We start from the raw sequence: 19355 nt of genomic DNA on the forward strand, positions 1-19355 counted from the left end.
CCACATCCTTACCAATACTTATTATTTGACTTTTTGATAATAGCCATCCTAGTGGGTATGAAAATAGTATCTCATGTGTTTTTAATTTTATTTGTCTAAAGACTAATGGTGTGGAGCATCTTTTCATGTGTTAGTGGACATTTCTATATCTTTGGAGTAATATCTATTCAGATCCTTTGCCCATTTTTCTTTTGGATTACTTGTCTTTTTATTATGAATTTCTAAGACCAAGATGCTTTTTATGGATAATATGAATCTGTAATTGCCACCAAACAAAATGTATAATAAGTTAACGTCAAACCTTATTTTTCTACAGGTACTGAAATTTTACCCCCCCCCAAAAAAAAATATTTGTCAATGAGAGAGAAAGCTGACTGGGATATCAGAAGCAAAGTGCTTGCACATACTGGTCATCATGCGGAAAGGGGTGCCAAGGGACCCAGAGATTGCTGATCTGTTCTACAAAGATGATCCTGAAGAACTTTTTATTGGTTTACATGAAATTGGACATGGAAGTTTTGGAGCAGTTTATTTTGTAAGTAATTAAAAATTATTTAGATCAAATTATGAAAGTTTAAATTCTGTACATTCTAACTATTACTTGTAAAATGCACTTGGTTTTAATGTTTATTCTACAAATTAAATGATTTGTATTCTACAAATTAAATGTCTACAGTAGAGGCAAATAGTCATTGCTGAAGAGCCAGTCCTAGAATTCTAGGCATCATTCAAGTCAATGGTATCCATATCAAATGACTCTGCTGTCAAAGTAGTGCAAAAAAGTTATAAGCTTGAGTTTGAACCCTGTTCATTTCCCTTACATGCCAAGCTCTTTTCTGCCTCAGGGCCTTTATATATGCTATTTCTCCTGCCTAGAAACCTCTACATTTTTTCCCCATTCCTGTCTAACTCTTGTTTACCCTACAGGTATCAGTTTAAGTGTTAAATCCATGAGATAGCCATTCCAGTTCAACCCTCCAGCACTAAATTAAGACTTTCTTTATGGTCTCGTAACACCCTATGCTTGTACTTTGTTGCATTTGTCACAGTTATAATTGAATAATTATGTGTGAGATTTTTTGATTCATGTATGTCTCTCTCACTAAATAATAAGCTCCATAAGGACAGGAATTATATCTACTTGTTCATTGGTATATCGCCAATAGCTAGTATAATGTCTGAATAGTAGGAACTCAGTAAATAATGGATGGCTGGATGGAAGGACAAGTGGACATCTACGCAGACAGACTGACAGATTTTTAGTAACAATTGTGTTAAGTCAGTATCTCAGGTTAAGGGATACAAGGCTTAACCCCACTGAGTCAGTTTGAATTCCAAGACTATGATTATCTTCTGATGAGAAGAGTGAGAAATGACTGAAATGTTAACATAAATCATTCACCTGAAATTCATTGCATAAAATATAGTTCTTTATTTCAATAACCTTAGAAGTTTGCATCATCAAATTAACACATACTTCCTTAAGAGTACTAGTGCATTAAAGCAAGTAATATTTAAGTAATATTACCTATGTCTCCTCCAAACCTGTTAGCAAATAATTTCTTTCTTAATCAAACAGTATTTGACTTTTCTTTTTAAGTGGTCCTTTATGTCCTTCCATCTGGATAGGGCTTATCTTTAGTTGTCCTTCCAAATGAGATTTTATTAATTGCATCTTGAACTCATCCTTTTGTTTCTAGACAAATCTTCAGCCTGAGTTTTCTCAGAATGCTCTTTCGTCCCTTCATGTCTATACTCAGCACTACCACCACTTCTCCTCCCTCACCCCCATCTAATACTTGGCTCCCACTCAAGTACATTTTATCATCAAGTGACCTTCCATTGCTGAAGTGGGTGCTAATTTTCTAGTTAATACCCTCATATTAGTCTTTGGGCTTAGAGTAGCATTTACGGCCCAAAGTCCTATCTTTCTCATTCACTGAGACACATTTTTTTAAAAGGATTTTTTAAATTACAAATATATCATATATACAGAAGTGTGTATAATACATTCACACATATAGTTTAATATATAATTTAAAGAACAATTAAAATGTAAATCCCTTTATAACCACCAGCCAGGCCAAGAAATAGAATATTGCCAGCACCCCAGAAGCCCCTTTTTTGTTAGAAGAATCCACTATGCTGAATTTTATGATGATGACTTCCTTATATTTCTTTATATGTACCCACTTACTTCTCTACCCCTAATAATATAATTTGGTTTTGCCAGTTTTGAACTTTTTAACAATAGAAACATTCTGTATATATTTGGTTGTGACCTGTTTGTTTTGCTTAGAGATACTTTCTTCAGTCAATCATCTTTTATTACTTTCCTTCTATTACTGTATAACTAATTCATCATCTCAGAATCGCCAGAGTCAGAGAGTGGTTGCAATCTCTGTTTGACTCTTCTATTTTAAAAAGCAGCCAGACCACTCTCAAAGTTCTCTTTTAGAATAAATACAATAAACCAAGTATGCTTCGAAACTTACTAACATGCCTTTTGTGCTAGGGACAAAATGAGACCTACATTGCTGTAGAAGACCCAGTGCTTTTGGGACTAAGTCCTGTCTGTTTAGCTAGAGTATGGTAGTTCCCGCTTATCCACAGTTTCGCTTTCCACGGTTTTAGTTATCTGCGGTCAGCCTCAGTCCAACAATATTAAATGGAAAAATCCAGAAATAAACAATTCTTAAGTTTTAAATTGCGAGCTATTCTGACTAGCATCATGTGAATATGTGTTATTTGTTGATAATGATAGACTAGAGAAATCACAGAAATACCTGGGTGGCTTTGATACTGAAATGTAATCATTAACTATATATTGCCTGTATACAAAAGTGTAGAGTACAGGCCCTTATAAACCCGTAAGGCACTTAAAAAACAGCTTAAAGGGGAATTAACTGATACTTTACTATAAAACTTTAAAAAGCCTTAACCTTTTATCTACAGTGGTCACATAGGTAGCACCTTAAAAATGGATTTTCTCACGGGCCACAGTAATATGACCCATGTTGCTCCTCCTGTTGACAGACTCTTCCTCTTCTCACTCATACCATTATAACCAAGAGGACTACCATCTCTTACTTGGACAACTGCAATAACCTCCAAACCGATCTCTGTGCATCCATTCTGGTCTGTCTCCAGTCTTTTGTCCTCACCACAGTGAGCTTGAGGGTTGGTGGAGAGCGGAAACACGTAAATATGATCACATCACCTTTTCTCTGTGAAGCCTTCAGGGGGTCTCCTCCTCTGTTCTCAGGCTAAATTCAACTTCCCTACTGTAGGCGGCCTATAAGGTCCTTCAGGAGGTGATCCCTCTGTACCTGAACTGTATTCCCTCTTATTCTCATTGCTCTAGTTATTATAGAAAAGTTTTCTTTTAATCATCCATCATAGGATCTTTGCATAAACTCTGCTCTCTGGAATGTTTTCCCCTGCCATCTTCATCTTCTTAACTCCACTTTATCCTTTGTCTCTCAGCTGAGGGCTCATTTATTCAGGGAAGCCTTGCCTGACCTGCCGAATCACATCCCCCATTTTTTGGTTCCCAAAGTAACACATACCCTTCTTTGTAACACATATCACAGTTACAATTTTATATTAATTATGATTTCATTTTTGCTGTCTATACTACTAGAAGAGAGATAGGCACTAGGCATACTTACAATTCTATCCCTAGCATTTAGCCCAGTACCTGACAAATTTTGAGTACCTGGTAAGTATTTGAATTAGGAAGAATTCAGAGAATTTGGAACTACTAATTAGTACTTTTCATGAGTCAGAATCATATTAGCAAGCTGTAAAGACCAGAGTCTAGAAACCAACATTTTTATACCTCAACACTATAATTCTGTTAGACTTTTTGTAGTTTACAGCTTTTACACAGAACGATGCCAGGAAATGTGTTAAAAGTGAATTGTATGCTGGCACGGCTCTTGTAGAATCAATCAGTTGAGAATATATATTATATTCAGAGAAAATTGAAACTATTGATGAAATATCTCTGTGTATTTGGATTTACGTAAGTAATTCAGAAATTAGCATGAGTAAAAATGAAATAGTAAGAAACTCTATTAAAGGAAGATAAAAAGGGCTGAGCATGTTCATTTTTGTATTCACTTAAAAGACAACTATAAAGTTTCTAGGGTTCTAGTGTTGCCTTGTTGAACTCAGCATATCATCCATAATCCACCTAAAACAAATAATTTAGTTTTGTTCTTCTGGGTATAAATACCTTTTAGTTTTAGTTGAGGCTTAATAAATAGGGCAAAAGGAAAAGCTTATGTTTAACTTTTATATTTCTCCATAAACTAGTAAAGAGTTGACAATAATCTAAATGTAGCTGAAAATGGTTATAAAAATATCAGAAACACATATGTAGTAAGTTCTCAATAAATATATTTTGAATCAGTGATTTTTTTTTATTGGAGTATGATTGCTTTACAATGTTGTGTTAGTTTCTGCTGTACAATGAAGTGAGTCAGCTCTATGTATACCTATATTCCCTCCCTCTTGGACCTCCCTCCCACCTCCACCCCCCCCCATCCCACCCAGCTAGGTCGTCACAGAGCACAGAGCTGGGCTCCCTGTGCTTTATTTTACTTTTTTTTTCCCATTTATTTATTTATGTATTTTTTAACGTCTTTATTGGAGTATAATTGCTTTACAATGGTGTGTTAGTTTCTGCTTTATAACAAAGTGAATCAGCTATACATATACATATATCCCCCTATCTCTTCCCTCTTGCGTCTCCCTCCCTCCCACCCTCCCTATCCCATCCCTCTAGGTGGTCACAAAGCACTGAGCTGATCTCCCTGTGCTATGTGGCTGCTTCCCACTAGCTATTGGTTTTTTTACATTTGGTAGTGTATATATGTCCTTGCCACTCTCTCACTTTGTCCCAGCTTACCCTTCCCCCTCCCCATGTCCTCAAGTCCATTCTCTAGTAGGTCTGTGTCTTTATTCCTGTCCTGTCCCTAGGTTCTTCATGACCTGTTTTTTTTTTTTTTTTTTTTTTAGATTCCATATATATGTGTTAGCATACGGTATTTGTTTTTCTCTTTCTGACTTACTTCACTCTGTATGACAGACTCCAAGTCCATCCACCTCACTACAAATAACTCAATTTCGTTTCTTTTTATGGCTGAGTGATATTCCATTGTATATATGTGCCACATCTTCTTTATCCATTCATCTTTCGATGGACACTTAGGTTGCTTCCATGTCCTGGCTACTGTAAATAGAGCTGCAATGAACATTGTGGTACATGACTCTTTTTGAATTATGGTTTTCTCAAGGTATACACCCAGTAGTGGGATTGCTGGGTCGTATGGTAGTTCTATTTTTAGTTTTTTAAGGAGCCTCCATACTGTTCTCCATAGTGGCTGTATCAATTTACATTCCCACCAACAGTGCAGGAGGGTTCCCTTTTCTCCACACCCTCTCCAGCATTTATTGTTTGTAGATTTTTTGCTGATGGCCATTCTGACTGGTGTGAGATGATATTTCATTGTACTTTTTTTTTTTTTTTTTTTTTTTTTTTGTGCGGTACACAGGCTTCTCACTGTTGTGGCCTCTCCCGTTGCGGAGCACAGGCTCCGGATGCGCAGGCTCAGTGGCCATGGCTCACGGGCCCAGCCGCTCCACGGCATGTGGGATCTTCCCAGACCAGGGCACGAACCCGCGTCCCCTGCATCAGCAGGCGGACTCTCAACCACTGCGCCACCAGGGAAGCCCTCATTGTACTTTTGATTTGCATTTCTCTAATGATCGATGATGTTGAGCATTCTTTCATGTGTTTGTTGGCAATCTGTATATCTTCTTTGGAGAAATGTCTGTTTAGGTCTTCTGCCCATTTTTGGATTGGGTTGTTTGTTTTTTTGATATTGAGCTGCATGAGCTGCTGGTAAATTTTGGAGATTAATCCTTTGTCAGTCGCTTCTTTTGCAAATATTTTCTCCCGTCTTTTCATCTTGTTTATGGTTTCCTTTGCTGTGCAAAAGCTTTTGAGTTTCATTAGGTCCCATTTGTTTATTTTTGGTTTTATTTCCATTTCTCTAGGAGGTGGGTCAAAAAGTATCCTGCTGTGATTTATGTCATAGAGTGTTCTGCCTATGTTTTCCTCTAAGAGTTTGATAGTGTCTGGCCTTACATTTAGGTCTTTAATCCATTTTGAGTTTATTTTTGTGTATGGTGTTAGGGAGTGTTCTAATTTCATTCTTTTACATGTAGCCGTCCAGTTTTCCCAGCACCACTTATTGAAGAGACTGTCTTTTCTCCATTGTATATTCTTGCCTCCTTTATCAAAGATAAGGTGACCATATGTGCGTGGGTTTATCTCTCAGCTTTCTTTTTTTTTTTTTTTTTTTTGCGGTATGTGGGCCTCTCACCGTTGTGGCCTCTCCTGTTGCGGAGCACAGGCTCCGGACGTGCAGGCTCAACAGCCATGGCTTATGGGCCCAGCCGCTCCGCGGTATGTGGGATGCTCCAATACCGAGGCACGAACCCGTGTCCCCTGCATCGGCAGGCGGACTCTCAACCACTGCGCCACCAGGGAAGCCCTATCTCCGGGCTTTCTATCCTGTTCTATTGATCTATATTTCTGTTTTTGTGCCAGTACCATACTATCTTGATGACCGTAGCTTTGTAGTATAGTCTGAAGTCAGGGAGCCTGATTCCACCAGCTCCGTTTTTCTTTCTCAAGATTGCTTTGGCTATTCGGGGTCTTCTGTGTTTCCATACAAATTATGAAATTTTTTGTTCTAGTTTTGTGAAAAATGCCATTGGTAGTTTGATAGGGATTGCATTGAATCTGTAGATTGCTTTGGGTAGTATAGTCATTTTCTCAATGTTGATTCTTCCAATCCAAGAATCAGTGATCTTGCTTAAGGTTACTGAGACCTCTGAGACTATTGGAAGTGTTAAGTATGAATGTAAGTTTCAAGAATAAAACTTGAAATGTTTAGAAGTTGTAATCGTTCATAATACAGTATGATGCATTGGAAAGCTGAAACCCCATTGATAGTTTCCTTTCTCTATACTAAAATATTGATTTGTTTTAAAGTTTCTGTTTCAGTTCGGAATTTTAACTAGTATAAAATAGATTAAAAATTTCACATCTATATATAAATGGAAATGTTTTCAAATTTGAAGTCTCTGCCCAGTAGATAGGTTCTATAAGCAAGTACACTTATCAGGTTCTAAGTGGTAACTCTATAAATGTAAAGAAATACATTTTTATTTTAGGGTGATTCTTTTTTCATGTCTCTTGTTCCAAATAACCCTTGATTATAAATAACCTTAATAAGCAATTAGATAATACTATCAGATTCCATTTCTGTGGGCCTTTTTTTTTTCTTTCTATAAAGGGTACAGATTGGTTTTTAAAAACCCCATTAAGGGCTTCCCTGGTGGCGCAGTGGTTGAGAGTCCGCCTGCCGATGCAGGGGACACGGGTTCGTGCCCCAGTCCGGGAAGGTCCCACATGCCGCGGAGCAGCTGGGCCCGTGAGCCATGGCCACTGAGCCTGCGCGTCCGGAGCCTGTGCTCCACAGCGGGAGAGGCTGCAACAGTGAGAGCCCCGCGTACCGCAAAAAAAAAAAAAAAAAAATTAAAAGTTAAAATTCATCGTTTGAGCATTTTCTAAACCTTTCCCAGGCTCCTTAAGCTATACAGTACATAGATTCATACCCAAAATATCCTCTTTACAGACACAGTCACTCTAACCTTTATTGTATTACTGAATTTACATCAACTTTTCTTTCTTGCCATCTAAGCACAGTCTTAGTGTTACATTTTTATTTTATTTATTTATTTATTTATTTATTTATTTTTGGGCTGCGTTGGGTCTTCATTGCTGTGCTCAGGCTTTCTCTAGTTGTGGCGAGCAGGGGCTACTCTTTGTGGCAGTGCGCACACTCCTCATTGCAGTGGCTTCTCTAGTTGCGGAGCATGGGCTCTGGGCACGTGGGCTTCCATAGTTGTGCCATGTGAGCTCAGTAGTTGTGGCTCACGGGCTTAGTTGCTCCGAGGTATGTGAGATCTTCCTGGACCAGGGACCGAACCTTTGTCCCCTACATTGGCAGGTGGATTCTTAACCACTGCACGACCAGGGAAGTCCCTTAGTGTTACATTTTAAAAGCCAGCAAAATGTGAGAGATCTTTGTTTTTAACAAAAGTCAGTCTGTACCTTCTAAATGAATAAAATACCTAAAAAGTGCCTTTACAGAGTCCTGCCGATTTGAAAACTGAAACTAGTGGATACCTTGCTTTTGTAGTAGGTACTTTTACCTTAGTGCTTGTACAAAAAATTTTTTTAGTATGTGTCCATTTTCTCTGCATTTTGGCATTAATTAAGACTCTGGGGTTGAATTCTTTTTACATCAACATTATTGTTTATTGTTGGAATTAAATTTTTTTTTAATTAGAAATAAGACATTGCTCTATCTGAGGAGCTTCTTTAATTGTATTTTAGAAACTGATTAGACATTTTTCTCTTAGAATTGGTGACCTTATTTTACCAGAGAGTGAATTCCAGTTTTACTTCAGAAGCACTGCTATTGATTTATTGGTCCACAATAGTAATATCATAGAACCGAAGTAGCTTACTTACATCAGGGGTATGACACTGGTGCAGAGCCCTGTTATTAAAGAAGGCTAAGATTAGATAATGTTTAATGTCTTATATTTATTTTTCTGAAAATTTTTAGAAATAGTGTTAAATTTCTTAAGTAAATTTGGAGGAAAAGATTATTACCTGAGGTATTTATGATTTTCAGGCGTGCTTTCAATGAACTGTTATATTTTGAGTATGGAGAAGATATATAGAGATAATTATGAGACAAGGCAACCTTTATAGATGAATACACACACATACACATAAATGTGTGTATGTATTTATGTGATACATTCTTACCGTAAAATATAAGTACCTTTGAAAGTAAAAGTCCCTCTTAAGATTAATCTTCTCCTTTGCTGCACTGTTTAATACATTAGCCACTATTTAAATTTTAAGTTAATTAAAATTAAATTTAAAATCCACTTCCTTCGTCACACTAGCCACATTTGACATGCTACTATATACGATGTAGATATAGAACATTTCCATCATCATGGAAAGTTCTTTCAGACATAATAATATATCAGATAATCCAGGGATTACCACTGATATATATTCTGATATAAATTCTTTCATAATTTTTTCTACACATATACTCAATATTACTGTTTTGCAAAAAGAAGATCATATTGTACAGGGTTTTTTTGTCATGATATTTTTTACTATTACCGTATATACATATTGATTACCTCATTCTCTTAATGTTTATTTCATTACGTGACTTTCATATTTATTTAACTGGTTCTCCATTGGTAGACATTCTACATGGTGAAGCCAGTATGGATATTTTGGAAATATGACTTCTTTGATTGGATATGTTTTGTTAAACCTTAATCCCTTTTTTACATTATAGCCTTTGAATGTATATGGAAACGGATAAAGAGAAGTTGTACCTTGAAGTGGGGTGGAAATGTCTGTCTAGCCTATCAAAAGTTGCAGCATCTTTAGACTGTGAGAATGAAGGGTGAAATGTTATAAAAGTCAAGTCAAATATTTAAGTTATTTGAAACATCGTTCATTCTTTTTAACTTTTTCCCCTACTCTCTTAACACAGGCCACAAATGCTCACACCAATGAGGTGGTGGCAGTTAAGAAAATGTCCTACAGTGGGAAGCAGTCACATGAGGTATGTTAAATACATTGTGTACCTAAACTGACATAAGCAAGTTAATATGAAATTGACAGTAGAAACAAAGTTCTTTAAGCATTTCTTTATCACAGTTCTTTTTTTCCCTTCTTGTGGAGCATATAATAAACATTCCTAATATTCTACCTCAGTCAACTATTTTGTGGAATAGAACATGGATTAGTGTAATGGATTTATTATAATATATTTGGTGATTGATTTAATTTATATGTACTAAAACAAGAAATAACGCAAGTTTAAATTGCTTCTTCATGTATTAAATATTCTCTTTGTCCATTTAAAATAATGAAAAGACTATTTTATATGTATACTTGAAAATAAAATACTGTTTTCCGTTCAAATATTATGATATTTTCTTTCTGACTTAAATAGAAATGGCAAGATATTCTTAAGGAGGTCAAATTTTTACGACAATTGAAGCATCCTAATACTATTGAATACAAAGGTTGTTACTTGAAAGAGCACACTGCTTGGGTAAGTAAGAGGACCTCTATTATCTTTTTATTTTTTCCTATTAAGATTTTTTTCTTTTCCTTTTTTTCTATTATCTCTTTGGTCTGTAAAATTATCAGCCCATTTCTGTCCCATTTGATTTTTGTTTGTCAGTATTTAACATTTGTTTACTTCAGAGTGTGCCATATGGTATACATTCTGTAAGTTTAAGCATGACATCTAGTCTACAGGAAATTTTATTCTTAAACACTCAACGAAGAGAGAGTGAAAGTTAACATCATTTTATAATGATTTATTTGCAAAAGTAAAAAGCAGTGCCTTTTATTCTCATCCTAGAATTTTTATCTTTGTCATTTCTCATCCCCTACTCCAATTCCCCCCAAATTTGGAATTGTGCTTGATATTACCATCACTGTCTAAGTTTTTTACCAAACAGAGCCTAGATTATGATTAAAATGCAATGGTCTTTTTTTTCACTCTATCTTCTTACTACATTTTTATTTTACATGATTTTGTTTCTGATTTTAGGTTAGCACATTAGACATTGTCTAGAACAAGTAAATGCTATACCTTGTACTTTATGGGATTGCACATTCCAATTTAAAGTATTCAATATCACTATCATTTATTGAATACTTACCAGTGTACAAGTCCTTTCCTGTACATGATCTCCAATTAGGGAGTGGAATTTTCGTCCCCAGATAGAATATCAAAGGTTAAACATAAACGTTTCTGCTCAAGCAATTCTTAAGATATCTAGAGCCATTGCTTCTGTACTGAGCAGAAGAAATTAATAAGAGGAGTATCTCATTCTATGGAAATCAGTTCTCTGGCAATCTCAGCTGTCTTGAAGGAGTCAAGAAAGGATTTTTGAGCAGGCAGAATAAATGTTACAAAATCAAGTGCTAGATCTCATGTGTTTCAAAACTTCAGAAAATCCTCCGAGCTCTTATTTGAAGCCTATTTACTCTTAGATTACATAGAATGCTAATAAGTTTGGTTACCTAGTCTTTGTCTATAAGGATTTGATAGGCTAATTAGAAGCTACTCATAGAACTAAAGCTGCTGGAGACATGCATACAAATAGCCATAACTAATTTGACCTGAAGGAGGAAGTTGGGGAGGTTAGAAAGCAGACCTAACAATTTAAAAGCAGAGCAACTAGAGCTGATAATTGTCAAGGGCGAACAGCCAGCCACAGCTCAGGTGCCCTTGTGTTATGGAATAATTGGGAAAAGAATGTTTGGGACAGAAATACAGAGTTAACATGTAATTATAAAAATAGACACATAACTATAAACATACTCTAGTCGGTTCTAAAGTTCTATGTTCATTTTCCTTATACTCAATTTAAGGAAATTATATGTGTGTATTAATTTACATAATTTAAGAAATTAGAGGGAATACCCTGCCGGTCCAGTGGTTAGTACTCTGTGCTTTCACTGCTGAGGGCCCAGGTTCCATCCCTGATCAGGGAACTAAGATCTTGCAAGCTGTACAGTGCAGCCGAAAGAATAAATAAACAAATTAAAATTTTTTTAATTATAAAAATTAAAAAAAAATTAGAAAACTGAATAATACAGTTGAGAAATGTTTCCATCAACACTGATTAAAAATATTGTTTGTCAATTATACCTTAATACAGCTGAAGAAAAAAGAAAAACAGTGCACCTAAAAGACTAATGTTCATTATAATATTCACTTATGTGGACTCTTTCATTTCATAATAAGAAGTAAAATTAATGTTTCTGAATCTGCTTACTTTTTTTTTAATAATATATTTATTTATTTATTTATTTTTGGCTGCATTGGGTCTTCGTTGCTGCTCATGGGCTGTTCTCTAGTTGCAGCGAGCGGGGGCTACTCTTTGTTGCAGTGCACGGGCTTCTCATTGCCGTGGCTTCTCTTGTTGCAGAGCATGGGCTCTAGGCACGCAGGCTTCAGTAGTTGTGGCACGCAGGCTCTAGAGCGCAGGCTCAGTAGTTGTGGCGCACAGGCTTAGTTGCTGTGCGGCATGTGGAATTTTCCCAGACCAGGTCTCCTGCATTGGCAGGCGGATTCTTAACCACTGCGCCACCAGGGAAGCCCTGAATCTGCTTACTTTTAATATAAAACAGAAAACTATAATAAAGTTTCTAAACTTTTAAGTTTCTCATTTTGTTTTAGATTATTCCAGAAATTGAATAATTTTTATACATTATGTATATTTAATTACATCTATAAATGTATAATAAATTTAATAATGTAGATGTGTATCTTTATTATATATAATAATATATATGTATGATATATGATATATTGTGTACCTTGCTACTGGAATAAATTCAGAAGAATATAAGATATGTATGTTATGTTATATACAATTATATATTATAATAATATATGACATATAATAATATATATTATATCTCATATCCTTCTAAAATATTCCAGTAATGCAGGGTACATAATACATAAATGTTTTCACATTAATTTTTTTAATGAAGGAACCAATATGTTAATAGTAGTTGTGTCTATGTGATTATAGGAAATATGTATTTCATAATAAGCATATTGTGTTTTTTTAGAATAACAAAATAATAATTTGTAGGAGTGTGTGTGCTTGTGTGTATATGTGTGGCGATTGGTCACTGAGCACTCCAGTTCTGACCTTGGCTATAAATCAGTAGTAATCTGGAATGCCTAAAATATCTAAGATAAGAGTAAAGAAAGAGTTTTCTCATTTTTGCTTTTCAAACGCCTCCCAACATTACAAAGCCAATAAATATCAATATTAATGTAATAGTATTGTTCTAGAAATATTTTAAGATATAAATTGAAATATTTCATCTCTCAGGGATTCAAGCTAATGTAATAATACATAGCAAGATACATCTTTAGATTGAGTTCTAACCAATGCTTTCTTGTTTAGAACTTTTCAATTTTATTTTATTTTATTTTATTTTTTGACTGCATTGGGTCTTAGGTGTGGCACACGGGATCTTCACTGAGGCATGCAGGATCTTTCATTGCAGCGCGCAGGCTTCTCTCTAGTTGTGGCGTGCGGGTTTTCTCTCTGTAGTTGTGGCACGTGGGCTCCAGGGTGCATGGGCTCTAGTTGAGGAGCAAGAGCTTAGTTGCCCTGCAGCATGTGGGATCTTAGTTCCCCGACCAGGGATCAAACCCACGTTCCCTGCATTGGTAGGTGGATTCTTCACCACTGGACCACCAGGGAAGTCCCAGAACTTTTTAAAATGTGAAAGTAGGGAATTTACTGCTTACTTGTTTGTATTATTTAACTAATAATTCCCAGTATAGATTTTACTGGCCCATTTATTTGGTTGCCACTTTCCAAGTTACAAAATTTAATTTATACTCCAACCTAGCCACCTTAAATCCTTAAATACAATCCCCATATTGTCTTAGACCAATTCTGATTTCAAATAGGAAATAACAATAACAGGTTCAGATAAATCAGAATATTTATTATCCTAGTATTCTTAGTTCCTTGGTTAGTTGGTTGGTTTTAGCAGTTTCTTATTAACCTACATTATTCTGGTTATTATTTCAATCTGTTACAGTTGGTGATGGAATATTGCTTAGGCTCAGCCTCTGATTTATTAGAAGGTAAGGATAAAAGCACTATCCCCTTCTTTTTTACCTTGACCAGAATGTTGTCTACTCCTGTATTAAAGCACACCTTGGGCAAACTAAATGGTTAATGACTTAGACTTAAGGGTTATGTGGATAAGCCATGCAGACTCTGTCTCTGCCATGTCGCTGAAAATATCTGAGTAATGCTTAGCAGCCCTCCCGCTGTTTTAGTTCATGGCCCATCCAGGGCAGGTACTACTAAAGTGTTTGGGTCATGTGATGTAGTATGTGTAGCCAAAAACGTCAAATTCATGTGTATGTATGAAACAGAGGTAGATGGTATTGGTATCCAAATTATATTGATATTTAACCCTTTCACATCTCTTGACTGACCCAGTTCTCCTCTGCAGACGCTGTTATAACCAGAGACTGAGTTAAAATTTACATTAAAAAAAAACACAAAAAACTTTCTTATATTATCCATGATCTCTGAATAGAAATTGCTTATTAGCTGCTTTCACAAATAATGAAAACCTGTAGTTAGAAGGGATACTTATACATGGCTTGCGGCAGAGGAGAATAATGCAACCTAAGACACTCTAGACACTTAAAATGTCAGAGGGACTTGTAAATTTGGGCCTGGCCAGTTGGGATCAGTGTGGCTTTGACTTGCAACTGACAAGTAAATGAACAATTCTTGCAGTAATTATCAGGCTTTGTTTTATTTAATTTTGAAGGGGTTTGTTTTTATGCTACAGTTTCCTGTTAATCTGGTTATTTATTGTTATTCTATAGAAAATATATATCCTATGTATTTAGGTGAACCTGTTCCCAAATTGTCATTTAAGAAAAAGTATATAATTCAGCCTGCTATAGCTGTATAATATAATAAAAATAGGAATGAAACTGATCATCTATTCCTGGCTTTTTTTTTTTTTTTTTCCCCTCAGTTCATAAAAAACCACTTCAGGAAGTGGAGATCGCTGCCATTACCCACGGTGCCTTGCAGGGCCTAGCCTACCTACATTCTCATGCATTGATTCATAGGTAAGATTAGAGGCCAGTTACATTTTCATTTCGGTTACAGGACTGTCTGTTCAAGGAACCTTGAAAATTAGTGCATGCTCCAGTTTTTAGGATGCCTAAGAATTTATGGGAAGCAAATAGATTGCTGCTGCTTCTGCATTTAAAGAGTAAAGTTGCCCGAATTTAGTTCCTATCTCTTGGTCTCTCCCATGTAACCACAAAGACTTATATCATCTCTGTTCTGTAGGTAACTATTCTCCAGGCATAGTGTTGCAGGGAAATTTGAAGAAGAGCCCAGCAACCTTTTGATACTGTCAAGAAAAAAAGGAAAGAAAATTAGCCTTCCTTGCATATATTTATTTCCTAGCTGAGTTCTTCTCCCTTTCCTGTTGCAAATAACAAGTCAATCTCATGTAAATATATGCTGTTTTATCAATTTTACATTTTTTGCATTTCTTTAGTCCGTATAGATATTTAGGGACGTATTATTGTCTTCATTTTGGTAGATGAAGAAACTGAGACTTAAAAAGATTTAAATAACTTGCCCATAGTTTCCTAGCATTTATGTAATAAAGATTGAAACTCAGATTTTCTAACTCCTAATCCAAGGCTTCCCTCTAAATTACATTTTCTTTATCACAGCCCCACTCTCCTCTTTCCAACCTACTTCCCACCACTAACTTCTTAACAAAGATGTTGTTACCAATTTTTCCTTCTCTCAGTAAAGAACTTCTAGTACTGTTACTTTAATGAATGGTGGCCAAGTAGTGGAATATGAGGTAGGCATAAAGGACCTGAGATGGCTCAAAAACAGAAGAAAAAAAATTTACATTTACTAGGAAGAAATGAAACTATTAAGTCATAGGTTCCCCTTTTGCTTCTGTTTTAATCATCCTAGAGTAGCCATCACAGTTACTGGTACATACCACAAAGCAGAACTCCCTCAAGACAGGCAGACCAAAATTCCTGCCATGAATTTGGCTTATTCATAAGGATGAAGAATGAACGTAACCATGTCTAATAAATATTGATAAAATTAATTTAACTGTAATTTATGGATTTGACAATTTTAAAGTATATATATGTCTAAACTTTAAAGTGTGTATCTATCTATCTATCTATCTTTGGTATTAAGATGTCATTACTGAATGCCAACTTGTTTATGACAGTTTTGCCTGCTCCTGTTTATAAAAGTCAGTTCAGGTTTCTGTGCCTTTATTACCTCAATTTTCACGTTAATTTAATGTTTTATTCTATATTATACTTTATCTTTTTTAATAGGTAAAAAGAGTTGAAAAGACAAAAAAACTTTTAAAGAATTCTCTTTATTTAAAAATAAATTCAGATTCTTATTGTTTTGATTTAAAAGGCAAGCCAGGGCTAGAGAAAAGATATTTTCTGTTGTACGAGAAATAAATAATGTTTTTTTAGTTCTCTCTTCCAATGCCTAATGTCTTCATGAGGAAAGAAACTGAATTTTCAAGGGAAGATTTTTGCAAAAGTTATTTTGGGAGCATTTGAGCCTTTCATTTTCAACTTAACATGTTTTCCTCATTCCCTCTGCTTTATCTTTCTGTTGCCCATCAACAATTCTTAGTTCCTAGTACTCATTACACCTCATGACTTTTTTAAAGAGAATAAAGAGTACATCCACATCTTCTCATTCCAAATTTTCATACTTTCATACTTCAAATTCCTAATTTTCAATCAAAGATTAAAATTTTTTAATCATGTTTTTTAAACTTTTTGCTGCATAAAATATCTAGTAGTTTTAGTAGTAACCACTTGAGATTCTTTGTAATAATACAATAGAAATGCAATTTCCTAACCCCTAATCCTTGTTTGTTTTGATCTTTCAGGGTCTTCTTTTTACTGTACAGTGTTATTTTTAAAATAACACCCTCTCTATAACATGTACTCTCAAATGCCTTAGAGTTGCAGTTACAATTAAAGGCAGAGAGAAAGGGTCACAGGCAAGAAAGAAAAGGTATGTGTGTAGTTGAGGTTTATTGGTAGGTAGTCGATACAGAGTCATTGAAGGTTTGTTTAGACTCCAAAAATGTCATGAAATTTGGAAGAGAAAAAAAAAAGGCAGTTACAGATGGTGCCAATTTTCCCCAGCACAAGCAATACTGTTGGTGACTGGATTCAGCAACTAATATGATTTTGTAAGTGTAGCAACTGAGTAGGTTTCCTTGTCGGCCATGTCTGCCTTTTTTCTCATTGCATTCCCTCCCTCTAAAGAAAGCTGTACCTTTTAGTAATTACTATGACCTACCAGTAAGTACACCAAGGAATCTGGGCCCCCTTACAACATGCAGTAATCACTAAATCCCCTTCTGGCTATCTGAGCAAGGTTTTTTTTAATAAACTTTTTGTCTTATTAATTGCATGCTCTGACCTATTCCATAATCAAAATTGAAAAGTAATTTTCTAACCCTCTTATTTTTTCCTATAGGGATATTAAAGCAGGAAATATTCTTCTAACAGAGCCAGGTCAGGTGAAACTAGCTGATTTTGGATCTGCCTCAATGGCTTCTCCTGCCAACTCCTTCGTGGGCACACCTTACTGGTATGTGGAATTAGAAAACATGACATAGTTTTAAAATATGTGTATATAAACAAGATGGACTCATAGCACTGGTTTTGTTTGTTTGTTTGTTTTTTTGAGTGTCTCACCATGTGTCTCAAATGAGATTTCATTAGGAAGGATAGAAAACTCACTAGCAAAAAAGAAACCCTCAGACTTAGTATAAAATTTCCAGTGACTTTAAATTGTTCAAATAAGGTTGATGTCACTGTGTGTAAACTGAGTAGGATTATCAACTCGCTGACCAAGCTCAGGTTTTAGACTTCATTTGAAGTTTCTTTTGAACTTTTCTCTTCAGGCAGTCTCTAGGCAAGAACAAGGTAGTTTCTTTAACCTTCTGTAGCCAATGAGCATAAATTTTACCTTTCAATGAAAGAAATCCAGATTCTTGTTTCTGTTGAATTCTCTGATACTTTACCTCACTTGTCATTCTGACTTAAAGTTTCACCCCATTCTATTCAAGACTCCTTTCCTTCCTTTCATAGATACATTGGAATTTCATTGTACCTTGGAGAATGACTTATACCCCTGGAAAATTACTTGCCTACTAAAAAAAATCAGCTACTATTTGAATATTTTTCCACTATCATCAAATAGCATCTATTAAGCAACTACTTACATACACTAATAGAGAACAAAGCATATTAAACTATATGGCCCTTACCCTCCTAATGAAAATCCATTACGGACAAACAAAATAATATCCATTATTATAGCCAGTTTATTTGTTTTTTAACTTGTAACATCTTTGAAATATCTGAATATATTGCTTTATGTAATTGCATGCAGTATTCTTCATGTTGTTTAAAGTAGTTTATTTAAGTGTTTCATACATATTAATCCTTTACCAATCTCTCTGAGGTAGCTAATAAAATTCTCTCCATATTATGGATGAGGAAACTGATATACAGAAAGGTTAAGTAACTTAGCCAAGATCAAAGGATAGTAAATGGTGGAACCATGATCTGTTGAAAGTAATGTATTGTTTCATGTAAATCACTGAGTGTATTGTTTATATTTTGAATAGTGTTTTTTCAAATTATTTGTGTAAGAAAATTATAACTTTATCAGATAAAACTTAGAATATGCCCCAAAACAGCTCTTTTATTGAATCACTTTATCAGGTGAATTTTGTTTTTAATTTGCAACTTGAGTTTTGTACATTATGTTTGGCAGGATGGCTCCAGAGGTGATCTTAGCTATGGATGAAGGACAGTATGATGGGAAAGTTGATATTTGGTCACTTGGGATCACTTGTATTGAAATGGGTGAGTAAAGAGTTGTTTTCATTGTACTTTTGAGAATCACTCCGTATTATGATTGTTAATTCATTTATCCAGAGATTATTTAATGAGTTACTGCTATATATGTGCTAGGCAATGTGAATTTACTATATTTTTTCTATGCTTTGGTATAACATCATAAGATTGCTTTTCTCTGCTATATTAAGTTAAGAAAAAGAGTTTTGAGCAGATATGGCAGCTAACAAATGTAAGAATGTACAATAGTTAGAATTAATATTTGAAAAATATCCATTCTCCATACCATGAGTGATGATATATGTCCTTCATAGTAATATTCATTACTTAATTTACATTCCTATTTGTATAAGGGAAATCTGGAAAAGTAATAGCAGGCTTATCAAAGATTGGATTCTAAAAAGTAATAGCAAAAGTAATAGTAGGCTTATTAAAGATTGGACTCTAAAAACTGACCTGGGACTTCCCTGGTGGCTCAGTGGTTAAGAATCCACCTGCCAATTCAGGGGACACGGGTTCGAGCCCTGGTCTGGGAAGATCCCACATGCCGCGGAGCAGCTAAGCCCATGCGCCACAACTACTGAGCCTGCGGTGTTAGAGCCCGCCAGCTACAACTACTGAAGCCCGTGCTCCGCAACAAAGAGAAGCCACCGACCGCAATGAGAAGCCCGCGCACCGCAACGA

The 19355-nt window shown here is 35.4% G+C and overlaps 1 protein-coding gene across 1 annotated transcript in view; it reads left to right on the forward strand.

Annotated features, from left to right (window-relative positions):
• Positions 1-19355, forward strand: part of TAOK3 (TAO kinase 3) — a 189068-nt gene that overhangs the window by 106435 nt on the left and 63278 nt on the right. Inside the window, exons 3-9 of the mRNA XM_079716978.1 lie at positions 317-535; positions 9678-9749; positions 10143-10244; positions 13784-13829; positions 14747-14843; positions 17281-17394; positions 18589-18680. Coding sequence (XP_079573104.1) covers positions 416-535; positions 9678-9749; positions 10143-10244; positions 13784-13829; positions 14747-14843; positions 17281-17394; positions 18589-18680 — 643 coding nt within the window. The 5' untranslated portion in view covers positions 317-415. The remainder of the gene's footprint in view (positions 1-316; positions 536-9677; positions 9750-10142; positions 10245-13783; positions 13830-14746; positions 14844-17280; positions 17395-18588; positions 18681-19355) is intronic.

This window comes from Hyperoodon ampullatus, assembly GCF_949752795.1.
Source record: "Hyperoodon ampullatus genome assembly, chromosome: 13".
NCBI lineage: Eukaryota > Metazoa > Chordata > Mammalia > Artiodactyla > Ziphiidae > Hyperoodon > Hyperoodon ampullatus.